Genomic DNA, 16,052 nt, shown 5'->3' with positions numbered 1-16,052 from the left:
TCTTACTAAACTGACCTCATCACCTATTCGCCCTGTTCCCTCTGACAACCCCCTCATCCAATTCTAACCCCACTCCATCACTTGTTGTCCCTGGAGCAATTCGCTGGATATCCCAGATACTGCCGCCAGCTTTAAAAGGTCATTGAGCATTCGGACAAACACCGCAGGTCAGAGCTGCCTGGCACAGCTCCGGGTATTTGCCCTGCATGTGGGAGAGAAGGGAAAATTGCCACCCTGCTTTGCGGGCAGGGCTTGGAGGTCTTGCTACAAGGGATGGTGGGGAGGCAAGTGTCCTCTTCCCCCCCAGGGCCAGCAGGGAAGACTGTCACACCAGACCATGGCCTCCTCTGCTTATTTGACAATGGAAATGCGTCAGAGATGGTTCAGACTCAATTTACTAGACTGATAGCTGGAATGAGCCATTTGTCTTATGAGGCAAGGATAGAACATTAGCCCTGTTTCCACGAAAGTTTAGAAGAATGAAAGGTGCAAATCTCAGCCTACATGTGGATTCCCCATATCTTACATTGTGCATTTCCATGTCTATATTTACAATTGAAACTGGTTACATAAACTTGTCACATTGTGATCACCCTGTACATTCTTCCCCAATGGAGGAGCTGGAGTGTCATTATAGAGTCACCGAGCACGGAAACAGATCCTTTGGTCCAACCAGTCTATGCCAAACATAATTCCAAACTAAACCAGTTCCACCTGCCTGTTCCTAACCCATACCCCTCTAAATCTTTCCTATCCATGTACTTATCCAAATGTCTTTTAAACATTGTAACTGTATCCACATCCACCACTTCCTCTGGATGTTTATTCCACACATGAACCACTCTCTGTGTAAAAAAATATTGCCTCTCATGTCTTTTTTAAAACCTGTCTCCTCTCACCTTAAACATGTGCCCCCTAACCTTGAAGACCCCCATCCTTGGGAAAGACAACTATCATTAACTCTATTTCTACCCTTCATTATTTTATAAACTTCTGGAAGGTCACCTCTCAATCTCCTATAATTGAGGAGAAAAGTTCCAACCTATCCAGCCATTCTTTATAACTCAAACCTTCCATACCCAGCAACATCCTGATAAACTTCTTCTGAACCATCTCCAGCTTAATAATATCCTTCCTATAACAGGGCGACCAGAACTGGATGCAATATTCCAAAAGAGACCAGTGTCCAGTACAACCTCAGTGTGGCTTCCCCATTCCTACACTCAGAGGACTGGGCAAAGAAGGCAAGTGCGCTGAATGCCATTTTAACCATCCTGTCTATATGTGATGCAAACTTTGAAGAATTATGTAGATGAACCCTAGCTCCCTCTGATATACAACACTACCCAAAGCCCAACCACTAACTGTACAAGTCCTACCCTTGTTTGTAAGGAGGAAGTTGCGATTGCGTGACAAGCTTATACGGGCAGTTCTGTTATCAAAATAAAGCAAAGGACTGTGGACACTGGAGACTTGAAACAAAAATAGAAACCCCAGCAGGTCTGGCAGCATCTGTGGGTTCTGATGAAGAGATACCAGACTCAAAACATTAACTCTGCCTTCTCAGCTGAGTTTTAGCAGCAACGCTTGGTTATGTTTCTGTTTCATTATGAATGTGGACAGAGGAGGTGAGAATAGAAAAATAAATAAGGATGAAATATATGATATTATTGGAATGGAAACTGAATTATATCAAACCCCAATGGACTTAGCCCTCAATCCTCTTACCTAGCTTTGCCACATGACAACATTTGATCTCGACTCCCAATGGACAAAGCCATAAGGGATTAACTTGTCTTCACTTATTTGTCAGATTTGACTTCACTTATTTGTTCGATTTTTTGTTTTGCAACTCTCAAGTAATCTCAGCAATATTTCTACATTTTACTGAACATTCCACACCTTGTTGCGCGTCTCCAAATTGTCCCTCCTACCGAGCCCAGCTCAGTCATGTTTCAGGATCCAAACAGCATTAAGTGCAAGTTTCACCATGTTAAACATAATCACTCCAATTTGCTCGGAACAAGCAGAGTGAGTAACCTTAACGTGGTACACCACAATTTTAAACACTCCTCTCTGTAATTAACATCACTTCCATTTTGCTCTGTTACCGGCAAATTATAAAATTAGAGAGGTGTCAGAAGAATACATTTAAAGCTCAAAGCAGGCCCAGCGGTGGACCACTTAATCCCTATTTCTGGTTGCAGCCCAACAACTCACTCCGGATTAATCTAAATTAAATATAGAGTCTTAGAGTTGAACAGCATGGAAACAGAACTTTCAGTTCAACTCGTCCATGCTGACCAGATATCCTAAATTACTCTAAATCCATTTGCCAACATTTGGTCCATTTCCCTCTAAACCCTTCCTATTCATATATCCATCCAGATGCCTTTTAGAGACTGTAACTGTACCCTCTTCCACCTATTCCTCATGCAGCTCATTTCATTCATGCTCCCTCTGCACAAAAAAAGCTGCCCCTTAGGTCTCCTTTATATCTTTCCCCTCTCATCTTGAACCAATATCCCTCTAGCTTTGGGATCCCCTACCCTGAAAAAAATACCGTGGCAATTCACTCTGTCCATGCCCCTCATGATTCTATAAATGTGGCCTAACCAATGTCCCATACAGCTGGAAAATGACATCCCAAATCCTACACTCACTGACCAGTAAAGGCAAGTGCAGCACAATCAGTGAAAGTGATGGTAATGATAATAAAATGATAATGATAATGCAACATCCAACCAGGAGGTTCAAACATTTGAGAAAGTCCGATGCAATGATGACACCCTACTGCATTCCCTTTGCAGTTAGATTTCAGTGCAGTGTTCCTGCCTTTAAATAAACTGTCCTGTATAGTACTGCATGCAAAGCATGATGATGATATAATCCAAAAGGCTAGAACAGTATAACAAGAAATATTAGACCTCTGCCTACTCTGTGTTGGTTAGAAATAAGCTTGACACTGCCTCACTACTACTTATTGACTTATGCACCCCCCTGCCCACCTCCCCTGGCACCCCCAGCTTCACTCTTTGACCTTGACGTTGTCCTTACTTAAAGGACCTTGAATTTGCACCTAAGTTTTTCTTTAATCAATTTAGAAAGCAGGTTCAACTGTAATTTAAAAACAATGTGCAGCAAAATGTGGAATGGGCAAGAGGATAGAACTGAGTCATAATGTTCATCGGCAAGTCAGTGCAGACACAATGGATAACCTCCTTCAATGATTCAGTGTAATTCTCCAAATGTATAATGTTCGATCAGTGCGCTCTCTACAGTGTGAGGCCCCCCTACTGTTGTATACTGAGGAGCTGAAACCTGTGGGAATGCCCTCAAGTTGTGTGCAAAGCAAGATTGACGTGATATGTGCACATTGTACATAAATGACCTGTAATTATAAGTATCCTGAGGCACTGAGGAGCCATGTTCTTTAATTGAAAGAAATTGAATTGTGTTTCACATAATGGAATTTCAAATCAGAACTGATACATCATGTCCTTTTGTAAAAAGAAAAGAACACAGTGTGCTCAGAATCATCGTAATTTCCAATAAAATTAGTTTCCAACTTCAGAAATACCAGGGTTCAGTCAAAACATGCCCTTTTTTTGTAGAAAGAGAGAAAATTTGCAGGGGTCAGGGTAAAGAGCAAAAGGCGGGAACCAACTGGATAACTCTTTCAAAGAGCCAGCAGAACATGATGGGCTAAATGGCTCAGTCTGTGTTGCCTGATTCGGAGTTTTAGATGGCGTTCTCCATCACCCAAACCTCTATTCCGACACATTTCTGCAAAACTGATTTTTCTGTACATTCCTAGTTTCCAATATAGAAACTTGGAATATAGAATTGCTGTATGATTTCCAACTCCACCCACCCACAACACCAAACTCCCTGTCCCCAACCCCCTCCTCCCCCTCCCCGCTCCCTACAACCGCATTATTCTGTTCTTACGTCAGGACCGATTGATAATCAACTTCTTCCATTCCTCCACCTGGCAACATGTGGCAACCCACAATGTGGACAATGTGGACTCATAAGATCAGTGCACCAAGGTCAGGACATAAAACAAAAAAGAACAAAGATGCTGTGGAGATCTGAAACAAAAACAGAAATTGCTGGAGAAACTCAGCGGGTCTGGCAGCATCTGTGGAGAGAAAGGAAAGTCAACATTTCAGGTCCAGTGTGAAGAAGGGTCACTGGACTCGAAACATGAAGATCAGAACAAATTTGGGTAAGAAAGAGGCAATGTCAATTATCTAAATTTTAGTTCATGTTCAAGATGGTGCAGAAAGTTAAAAATGTTATGGTTATCTCTGTTTTAATTTGTCATTTAAACAATAAATAATGTCATGAGAGGGATAAAGAGAAGTGCAAGTGATATTTAATGGAATGGTATCTGATTGATTTCAAGTTGGCAATCCTCCTCAGGGACTGAAACAATTCTTGTATTTTTATATCATCATATTGAAACATCACAATGACATTGAATCATTATGTGATATGTTGAGACTGCTGTTTTTTGGGCATTGTCTGCCGACCTCTACCAGTAGCATGGGGTGGAGAATCAATTTACTGGTGTTATGTGACAGCGGAGGGAGAAATATTGGCCAGACCTGGGGCGGGACACTCTGCATTGCTCTAGATACTACCTTTGGATCTTCAAAGTCCACTTCAGATCGTCAAGTTTACCACATTAGTCAAAAGTCTCAACCAGCAGCAGTGTGGCACTCTTTCGGAAGTGACGGCCTAGATTAATGAGCTGAAAGCCTGCAAAAGGATTCAAGTTCAACTTTCTGATTGAGAGCCGACAGTAATCCAAACTATTGTAATTTTAAACTTTCTATGTGGTAATGGTGTAGATTATCATCATGTATCTGATGACACAATTCTGATATCAGTATGAGAGAAGACATTTGCCTCGAAAGAGCATCTGAAGAGAGAGAGGTCTTAGACAGAACCTTGCACACAGGAAACTCCACAAACAATGTGCTGGCAACTGAACGATTGACTGAAGAATGAGATGTGGATTGAAGATTAATGTTAGCCAGGGCTGTACTATAGTATCCAGCTTGATGTGTGTGTTGAAGTCCTGTACTAGCTCATCCAACATTCAGTACATGGGCTCCCAAACCTTTCAACCAAGTCACAGAGCATGGTTCTAAATACAGGTAAGTGGAGGTTTCTGTAAGGATGTAGAAACAGGTGGATTGTCAGACAGTGCACCAAGTACACACATCTTGATGCCTTCATAGCATCCTCAATGATATTCATCCACAAATCATCTAGGTCCTAGTATATCTGGAAGTCAGAGCATGTGCATAATTTTGTAAGAGACAGTGTGCGTGTGTATTTAAGAGTGCGTGTGAAAGAGTGTATGTCACTATCACCTTGGTGTCACTGCATCAATTATTTTTCCCATTTGAACCTTGTTCATAAAATGGCGTTTCAATAACAGCAAGATAATTTCCTTATACCTCATCTTTGAAATTTGCCCACCCAGCCGCCTGAGTAACAAAAACGTAGAAATGTGGTCCCTCACATAAAAAGATTGGACATTCTGGGCATTGTGTCAATGCACACAGGGGCAAGATATTCACTCAAAGGCGTATTCACAAAGAGTTCCATCACTGCTGCCAAATCGTTGCATTATTCATGAAATGAACAACAAAAATGTTTCTATTATTTAGACTAGAACTGTCAATGTTATTCTAATTGTGCTTTCTAAATGAATACCAAGAGGGTGAAATTCCTCCTGACAAAACTGCATGAATGCAAAACAAACAGGAGGAATTCTCATCTATCTCAACTTCACTTTCCTAATAACTCCCCATAACTCTTAAGCCTGTTACTAATTAAATATCTATCTCTATCCCTCTTCAATTTGCTCAATGTCCTAATATCCATCGCCCTTTAGGATTGTGAATTCCACAGATTCATGACCCTTTGGGAGAAGTAATTTCTTCTCATCACAGTTTTAAATCTCCTACCCTGTAACCGAAAACAATGGTGAAAAAACACCCATTCTACATCTACTTTGTCAGTCCCCCTTTAGCATCTTATATAAGACCTCAATTAGATCATCTTTCATTCTTCAAATCTCTAGGCTTAAACTGTACATTCTTTCCCCATCGGACACACCCCTCACCTCTGGAATCAGTCTTCTCAATCTTTTCTGAATTGTCTCCAATGCAAATACATCCCGCCTCAAATAATGGGACCAAAACTGTAAACAATACTCCAGGTGGGGTCTCATTAATGCTGTGTACAGCTGCAGCAACACTTCCCGACTTTTATACCCTTTTCCTTTAGCGACAAAATTCCTTTTGCCTTCCTCATTACCTTGTGTACCTGCATACTATTTTCCTGTGATACATACATGAGAACGTCCAGATCCCTCGGCAATGAAGCACTCTGATGTTTCTCTCCATTTCAATAATAAGTTGCTTTTTGATTCTACTGACCGGAATGGATAACCCCACACTTATTTCATCTGTCAAATTTGGCCCATTCAACAAACCTATCCACCTGTAAATTCCTTTTTTTTTTATGGCATCTATTTTAGTGTCATCTGCAAATTTGGCAATACAGGTCATTCTGCTATAATGCAGCAGTGGCATTTCTCTGCAGCCCCGTGCTATCGAGAACCGCGATAGAAAATCGCACTGCAGAAGTTCGCTGTAGAAAATCGTTACACCCATTCAGGAGACAGTTTGCATTACACAAACAGTGTCCACAATTCAATCATGTTATAGCCAATTCGTGATAATGAAACGCATATTATAACAGAACGACCTGTAGGATCTTCTACCCTGGCATCCAAGTCATTTATGACGTTAGCAGAGTACCTTTCACATTTTATCGGAATGGATCTTTACGTTAGTACCACAGGCTCATAGTAACAGGTATAGGGTTTTTCTAAACCACTGTATAAATTGAAATGATATTCATCAACTCAGATTTGGTAAAAACAATGACTGCAGAAACCAGGTTCTGGATTAGAGTGGTGTTGGAAAAGCACAGCAGTTCAGGCAGCATCCAGGGAACAGAACAATCGACGTTTCGGGCAAAAGCCCTTCATCAGGTATTCCTGATGAAGGGCTTTTGCCCGAAATGTCGATTTTCCTGCTCCTCAGATGCTGCTTGAAATACTGTGCTTTTCCAACACCACTCTAATCCAGAATCAACTCAGATTTGGCCATGTACCAGCTCTACGCAGGAAGTGCTTTAAATCTAAGTTTAAATATAATAATTATGAAGCTTTGCAATGCAGCATTATAGTCTTTGAACTAAAGGAGCAGCAGAGTGAACTGGAGGAGTGTTGTAAGGCATTCTCCCCTCTGTTAATGGCACAGTCCCTTGACGCCATCATTTATAGCAACTGCTCAAACAACACTTGGCACTTTCCACAAGCACTTCTTAGGGAGTTCAAGACCAGACTGTCAACAGCAAAGGAAACTTGCTTTGGAAAATCATCATCTGCTTTTGGGAGCACTGCCAGGGTTTGCAGACACTATTTGCATAATTTAAATATAAAACACCACTAATTGGAATAGCTCTTTGTGAGTAAGGACCAACTCTGCTGGGACAGACCCAGCATCATTATGGTTCAGTGGTTAGCACTGCTGCCTCACAATGCCAGGGACCCAGGTTCATTTCCAGCCGCGGGCAACTGTCTATATGGAGTTTGCACATTCTCGCCATATCTGCACGGGTTTCCTCTGGGTGCTCTGGTTTCCTCCCACAGTTTAAAGATGTACAGATTAGGGTGGATTGGCCATGCTAAATTGCCCATAGTGTCCAGGGATGTGCTGCTAGGTGGATTAGCCATGGGAAATACAGGGTTGTAGGGATAGGGTAAGGGATTGGGTCTAGGTGGGATGCTCTTCGGAGGATTGGTGTTGACTTGATGGGCCGAATGGCTTGCTTCCATACTGTAGGGATTCTATAATTCCCACATACTTCACAAGTGGACGTGTTGCAACAGCACGCTAAAATTTCTGCAGAAACAAGTAGTCAGCCATCTCATTGCAAGTTTAATTCCCCAAGTTTCTGCAAGCAGTAACAGTTTTGCATTCCCGTTGTTTCGCTTGAAACTGCTGCAAAGGATACAGCTTGGGCCAACACTGCACCGCACATTAAATGCACCAAAGTTATTTGCTCAGTGCATCATTTATTTCAACAAGCACATTATTTGTCATGTAGGAATTTACCAATGTATACTCAAGGACTGACAGCAATGTGAAGCTGTGTTGCCGCATCTTAAGCAACATCGGAGAAAGGACTGAGAATTGAATTTGCTTCAAGTCATAGAGATCTACAGCAGAGTAAAAGACCCTTTGGCCCATCACGCCCATGCCAGTCAAAAACAAACAACTAAACGCCAGGATACACAAACACCAACTAGCCACCAAAAGACATGACAGACTAGTCACTAGTATCCTTACATGCAGACGAAGGACACCACTTCGACTGGGACAACACATCCATCATAGGACAGGCTAAACAGAGACACGCACGGGAATTCCTAGAAGCCTGGCAATTAAACCAGAACTCCATCAATAAACACATTGATTTGGACCCCATTTCCCAAACTCTGAGAAAAAGAACTGGAAATGATATCACCCACCAAAACAGACCAAGACACATCAACAGAAAGCAGGACAGAACACCAGCGCTTCACTGGAGGCTCACTGATGATGTCACATAGTATGGTGATGAAACTTCGGAAAACAAACCTGCCAGCTCAGCGAGTAAACTTACATCAAGAACCTCAACCTGAGATACAAATCTTCTCAAAAATCACAACCAGCTAACTTTACTAAACCCTTTTCCAGCATCTGGTCCAATAGTGAAGGCCAGCGCTGACTGCCTGCTTTTAGAAAGACTGTAATGCTAAACTTTCACCTTTATTTCATTACTTTTCTAATTTATACCCAAGATTTTGTACCTCGGTATCTATGTACCCAAGATGGAGCCAGAAATGGCAACTTGGTACACTTTCCATTGTACTCATGTAATCCCTGTACTGGAATACATGTGACAATAAACCTAATCCTAATTCTATGCCTTGGGATTGCAAATTCACATTGAAATGCTTCTTAAATGTTAGGAGGGCTTCTGCCTCACTCAGCTTTCCAGGCAGTGAGTTCCAGCTTCCCAACTCCATCGAGATGAAAAGATTTTCCTCACATTTCCTTGAACCATTCTGCCCCTTTCTTTAAATCTATACCCCTGATCACTGATCCCTCAACCAAGGAAAAAGTTTCTTTCTGCCTACCCTGTCTTTGCCCCTCATAATTTTGTACATCTCAATCATGTTGCCTCACAATCTCCTCTATTCCTTGGAAAACAACTCCAGCCTGTCCAATCCCTCTTCATAACTAAAACTCTTCAGCTGAGACAACACCTTGGTCATGACATGAGGTTATATTGGCACAAGGTAACACTAATGTCTAAAGCCGACACTGGTTGGTGTGTTGACAACACTGATATATGGATGTTGGGCCATATCTGAAATGCTAGGTTAATTGTTTTATCTCAGAGTTCTGGAATATTTCCACTTTAGTGCTCAGATTTACAGCACTGATCCCAAAGTGCTATTACCTCGTTGACCAATTACATTAGCAGCTGTTTGAAGATGCAAGTGATGGCGATAGTTTGCAAATAAAAAAAAAGTCCTTTAAATACTGCTTCAACTGTGACTCAATAGATGGCAGCCTCACCTCCTGGTTGTGAGTTCAGTACCATCCTGAATACTGTATTTGGAGTAGCATTTGGCTGACAATCCAAATAGGTTATTAAGGGAGCACAGTATTGTCACAGGTGACTTTCATATGTCCCTGGCACTCTCCGAATCAACAACACAGTTCAAATAGAGTCAGGAAGGTATCTCAGTCTTCTAACCAATACTTATCTCTCAACCAATATCACCACAAAGAACATAATCCTGTCATTATCACAACATTGTTTGTGGCTGCTGCATTTCCTACAATTTTGGCTTTATTTCAAAATCACTTCATTGGGCAGGAGTATTTCAAGGCATTGCAAGATTATAGAAGGTATGATACAAATGCAAGCTTTCTTTTCTCTCAACATAGCAACTGAAAAGTGGAAAAATCAGAAAGTCAGGCAGCATCCGAGCAGCAGGAGAGTAGACATTTTGGGCATAAGCCCTGCCTAATGAAGGGCTTATGCCTGAAATGTCAATTCTCCAGCTCCTAGGATGCTGCCTGACCTGCTGTGCTTTTCCAGCGCCACTTTTCGAATTTGACTCTCCAGCACCTGCATTCCTCACTTTCTCAATGAGACTGAAAAACAACCCTAAATCCAGGAACACTATCTACTTAAAAAGAAATGTGAAGGTTACAATTTGCATGACTGCAGAGTGACACACAAAAGCAGGTATATTGTCAGGTTGACAGAATCACACAGCACTGTCCTGTAATTTGTGCTTTACAGAAACAAAACATTATTGGTCTTTACCACAACTGTCACAGGACAACATGTTCTCTAAAGTATCACTCCCTCATTTCATTACAAGTACATTTCAATTGTGATCTACGATAAAAACTTTCTTAAAAGTTTAAAAGAAATAAACATTGTCATTATATGAAGTTACTGAACTGGTTTAGCCAGTTCAGAATATTGTAATCTGTTTATTTAAATGGAATGTCACTACTGTGATTTAAATTAAAACTAATCTCGCAATCTGACAAAGACTTTATGCATCGACAAATTATACAGCAAAGAAGGCCATTCAGCCCAATGTGTCTATACCAGCTCTTTTAAAGAGTAACTCAATTAATCTCACTCCTTTCTTCCTTCTTCATTGCTCTGCATGTGTTTATTTTAATGAAAGAATGCTTCAAGAGACTTGAACATGCTTTAGGTTTTTCTGATGTAAATCTTTGTTATATTTATGTAAATCATGCAATTTCATAAAAAGACAACCAAAAAGCTGTTTCAAAATGGTCGCTATCCTCAGGGCTAAGGTGACCAGAGGCCTGACTTTGGAAAAACGTCATTTCTAAAGAGCTGTTAAGACAAAGCCTTGGTCAAGGTTTATTCATGAGTTATGCAAAGACATCATGTGCACTACCATAGTGGTGGTGTATGTCCTAGTGTAATGCTCAAGTTGTTGACTTTTTTATTCATTCATGGGACCTGAGGGTCACTGGCTGGGCCAGCATTTATTGCCTGTCCCTAGTTGCCCTTTAGATGGTGGTGGTGAGCTGCCTTCTTGAATCACTGCAGTCCATGTGCTGTAGGTTGACCCACAATAGCAGTAAGGAGGGAATTCCAGGATTTTGAACCAGCGACAGTGAAGGAGCAGTGATATATAAGACCATAAGATATAGGAAAAGCATTAGGTCAATCAGTCCAACAGCTCTGCTCTGCCATAGGTTACATGATAGTCAATTCCATTGTCCTACCATCTCTCCATAAGCTGTGATCCCTTTAATAATCAAGAACTTATCTATCTCTATCTTACAATCAATGACTTGGCCTCCACAACCTTCTGTGGTAATAAGTTAATCATTTTCACCAACCTCTTGCTGAAGAACTCCCTCCTCATCTCAGTTCTAAAGGATCATCCCTTCACTCTGAGGCTGTGCCTTCGGTCCTAGTCTTTTCTATAGTGGAAACAACTTCTGCACATTCACTCTATCCAGGCCTATCGGCATTCTGTAAGTTTCAGTCAGATCCCCCCAATTCTTCTAAATTCCATCAAGTACAGACCCAGTTCTCAGCTCCTCCTCATATGACAAGCCCTTCATCCATGAGATCATTCTTGTAAATCTCCGTGGGACCCCCTCCAATGACATCACATCCTTCTTTAAATACAGGGTCCAAAACTGCTCACAATAGTCCAAATGCAGACTGACCAGAGCCTTACACAGCCTCAGCAGTAGCTCTCTGCTCTTGAATTCTAGATCTCTGGAAACGAACACTAGAATTGCATTTGCCTTCCTAACTGCCAAATGAACTTGCATGTTAACCTTAAGAGAATCCTGAACTGGGACTCCTAAGTCCCCTTGTGCTTCACATTTACAAAGTCTTTCCCCAGTCAGAAAATAGACTATGCCTCTGTTCTTTGCACTAAAGTGCATTACCTCACGCTTACCCACATTGTATTCCATCTGCCACTTCTCTGCCCACTCTCCCAGCCTGTCCAAGTGCTCCTACAGCCTCACCAGTTCCTCCACTTTACCTACCGCTCCACTTAGATTTGTGTCATCTGCAAACTTACTAAAAATACCTTAATTTCCTTCATGCACATCACTAATGTCTTAAATGAATTGTCATGGTCCCAGCACTGATCCTTGTGGAATTCTGCTAGTCACCAGCTTCCATCCTGAAAAATACCCCTTTATCCCTACTCCCTGCCTTCTGTCAGTCAGCCAATCCTTTATCCATGCCAGTACCTCGCTACTAGCACCTTGGGCTCTTATCTTATTTAGCTGTTTCCTGTGTGGCATCTTGTCAAAGGCCTTCTGGAAACACAAATAGATTGCATTCACCAGCTCTCCTTTGTCGAACTTGCTTCTTACCTCCTCAAGGAATTCTAACAGATTTGTCAGTCATGACCTCGCCTTGTAGAAGGCGTGCTGACTCCATCCTCTCTTACCTTGCATTTCCAAGTAACTCCGCAATCTCATCCTTAATAATGGGTCTGAAATCTTACCAACGACCGAGGTCAGGCCCTTCTGGCCTACAGCAACCAATCTTCTGCCTCGCTTCCTGTCTTCTTAAACAGGGGTGTTATATTAGCCATTTTCCAGTCCTCTGGGATTCTTCCTAACTCCAGTGATTCCTGACAAATCATGACCGATGCCTCTACAATCTCCTCAGCTATCTCCTTTAGAACTCGGGGGCATAATCCATCTTGTCTGGGTGATTTATTCACCTCCAGACTTTTTAACTTGCTCAGAGCCTTCTCCTTAATGATGGCCACTACACTCACCTCTATCCCCTAAATCCCTTGAAGTTCTAATATGCTACTGGTGTCTTCCACCAAGAAGACTGATCCAAAGCACTTATTCATTTCTTTGTTCCCCATTACTACTTCTCCAGCCTCATTTTCCAGTGGTCTAATATCCACTCTTGCCTCTCTCTTACCTTTTGTACATCTAAAACAACATTTGCAATCTTCTTTTATATCACTACCTAGATCACTCTAACAATACACCATCTCCCCTCTTATTGCTTTTTTAGTTATTCTCTGCTGAGTTTTTAAAGGCTTCACAATCCTCTGGCTTCCCACTAATTTTCATCACATTATGTGCTTTCTCTTTTGCTTTTCTGCTGTCCCGGATTTCCCTCGACAGTCATGGTTGCCTCATCCTCCCCTTAGTATGTTTCATCTTCTTTAGGATTAATTTCTGCTGTGTCTCCCAAATAACAAGAAACTCCTACCATTGTTGCTCCACTATCTAGGCTGCCCTTCCAATCAATTCCGGCCAGCTCCTTCCTCATGTCTTTATTCAAGTGTAATACAATCACATCCAATTTCACCTTCTCTCTCTCAAACTGCGGGGTGAATTATGGTCACTGCCTCCGAGATGTTCCTTCATCTTCGACTCCCTAATCAACTCTGCCTCACTACACATCACCAAATCCAATATTGTCTTTTTCCAGTGGGCTCGACCACAAGCTTTCTGAAAAAAAAAATCTTGTCGACATTCCACAAATTACTTTTCTTGAGATCTGCTACCAACCTTATTTTCCTAGTCCACCTGCATATTAAAAATGTTCATAATGATTGTAATGGTGTTTTATTGCATGCCTTTTCCACTTCCTGATTTATTTTCTGCCCACATCCTGGCTACTGCTAGGAGGCCTGTACATCAGGGTCTCCTTTACTTTTGCGGTTCCCCAACATTATCCACACAGATTTTACACCTTCGGACCCTGCATTGCTTCTTGCTATTTATTTGATTTCATTTCAAACTAATAAGGCAGCTATGCCCCACGTGCCCATCTGCCTGTCCTTTCAACAGAATATGTATCCTTGGATATTCAGTTCCCTGATCACCTTGCAGCCACAGCACTGTAATACTTACAACATCTTACCTGCTAATTCCAATCCGTGCTTCAAGCTTATTTACCTTGTTTCATATACCACATGCATTTAAGTACAGTCTTGCGTTGCCTGCCTGCTTACTCATAGGTGTCCCCTTGTCTGTTGTGCCTGAAGTTAGATTCCTGAGTCTTTTCATACTCTTTGTCCAATCACTTGTTCTAGAAACTTTAATCACCTCTGCTGAGCCCTCTCCCCCTTTCCATAATTATTCTAAGTCAAGATGGTGAATGGCTTGGAAGGAAACTTGCAGGGGATGATGTTCCCATGTATCTGCTGCCCTTGTCCTTCTAGATGGAAGTGGTTGTGGGTTTGGAAGGTGCTGTCTGAGGATCTCTGGTGAATGCCAACATAAATAAAATGATATTGTTTCTTCATCAATATCTACTTTTTGTTTAAAGTACTACACTGGGATCTACACAACTGGAAAGATTCCAAGTTCAAACAGCTTTCAGCCATGACCACGGCTATAACTCACCTCAATCCACCGAGGTTGGATAGAATCAGCCCTTGTTCCTCTGCCCCACCCAAGCATATGAATGCTATGGCCCAGAGTGACCATTTAGTTCAATTCCCGAAGGCAATCAAAATCCATGAAACAGCATCAGTGAGTGCCTTCAGTTGAGGAAGACTGGGAACTAGAGTGATCGGAAATGAAAACAATTATATTGTGGCAACAATTCAAGATTATTCAGCATGGCCTTGTGTGTAAGTGATTTCAATTAATCTGCTGACAGCAATTTACTCTGACCAAGGTTTAAATTTTCCAGCAATGGACTGTAATTACAATGGAATAAAGGCAGAATAAGCAAATAATCCATCCAACTCTGTGAAATATGGTATTTCAAAACAGATGTTTTAAATGTAATTTTCATAAAAGGGTTTATAAACACACACTTCATACACGCACGTATACATCCATCAACCATAACATGGCAGTTAAATGAGTAAATAACTTTTCCTATACAAATTGTAAATTACATATGGTTCACAAAAGAAAATGTAACTTGCTAACTCGGACTCACAACCTGATATCAACAAACTAAAAAAGAATTATAAGTACTGACAAAAATAACACTACAAAGGCTATTTCTAAAGGATCTGCACCACTTAAGCCGATAACACTACAACCCATGATCGAAAACATTGTCCATCTTCAAATATTCATGCCAAATGGCAAAGGGGGTCATCTATAACTCAAAACATCATCTGCTATTTGGAAATCATCAGTACATTGCTTGATACCAGGTATATAGTTGTAGGTCATTATAGAGCAGCTCATTTGAGACCAATAATCCAAAGACTATGATTCATCAGAGTTCCAGAACTCAGAGAAGAGATTGCAAGTCTTAAGCAAAAAGCAGATAGATCTAAATCTGTAACAAAGACTGAATTATTTGCCTGTCTGACTTAATACCGAAATGTGTTTGCAGCGTGCACAGCAGGTGGTATCACTGTTCAATTCTCAAAGCCTTCTGTGATTTAAAGATTCAACGCATAATCAAAGTTAGACATTTAGCAATTAGCTAACCAACACACTTCATTTGGCTTGTTGGCCACATACATAAAACTATGATCGAGGGACAAAAAGCATAGAAGGTGGGTCACTAACATTAGCGCTTCACTGGAGGCTCACTGGTGATGTTACCTTGTATGGTGATGAAACGTCTGAAAACAAACCTTCCAGCTCAGTGAGCAAATGTACATCCACAAAAAGCATATTGGCTAAGCTTGCTGATGACAGGAAAGTAGGTTGTCATAAGAATCTACATGGAGATTTTGATAGGTTAAATGAATGGGCAAAAAATTGGTAGACAGAGTACAATGTTGAAAAATGTGAACTTGTCTATTTTGGTAAGAAATATACAAAGAACCTGGGGATTGTGATGCATGAATCACTAAAAGTTGATAAGCAGGTATAGGAAGTGATTAGACAACAAATAGTATCTTGGTGTTTTACCGTTAGATGAAA

The 16,052-nt window shown here is 41.2% G+C and overlaps 1 protein-coding gene across 3 annotated transcripts in view; it reads right to left on the bottom strand.

Annotated features, from left to right (window-relative positions):
- LOC122539453 (PH and SEC7 domain-containing protein 3-like) overlaps positions 1 to 16,052 on the bottom strand; it is a 421,315-nt gene that overhangs the window by 323,621 nt on the left and 81,642 nt on the right. The window contains exon 1 of one of the 3 annotated variants that reach the window (XM_043674304.1): positions 14,559 to 14,657. The exons of the other annotated variants lie outside the window; for them this stretch is intronic. Coding sequence (XP_043530239.1) covers positions 14,559 to 14,642 — 84 coding nt within the window. The 5' untranslated portion in view covers positions 14,643 to 14,657. Of the gene's footprint in view, positions 1 to 14,558; positions 14,658 to 16,052 lie in introns of those variants that run through there. 3 annotated transcript variants of the gene reach the window in all.

Source organism: Chiloscyllium plagiosum, chromosome 32 (assembly GCF_004010195.1).
Source record: "Chiloscyllium plagiosum isolate BGI_BamShark_2017 chromosome 32, ASM401019v2, whole genome shotgun sequence".
NCBI classification, from domain to species: domain Eukaryota; kingdom Metazoa; phylum Chordata; class Chondrichthyes; order Orectolobiformes; family Hemiscylliidae; genus Chiloscyllium; species Chiloscyllium plagiosum.
The sequence above is the reverse complement of the archived record's forward strand: the minus strand, read 5'-3'. Positions and strand labels throughout refer to the sequence as shown.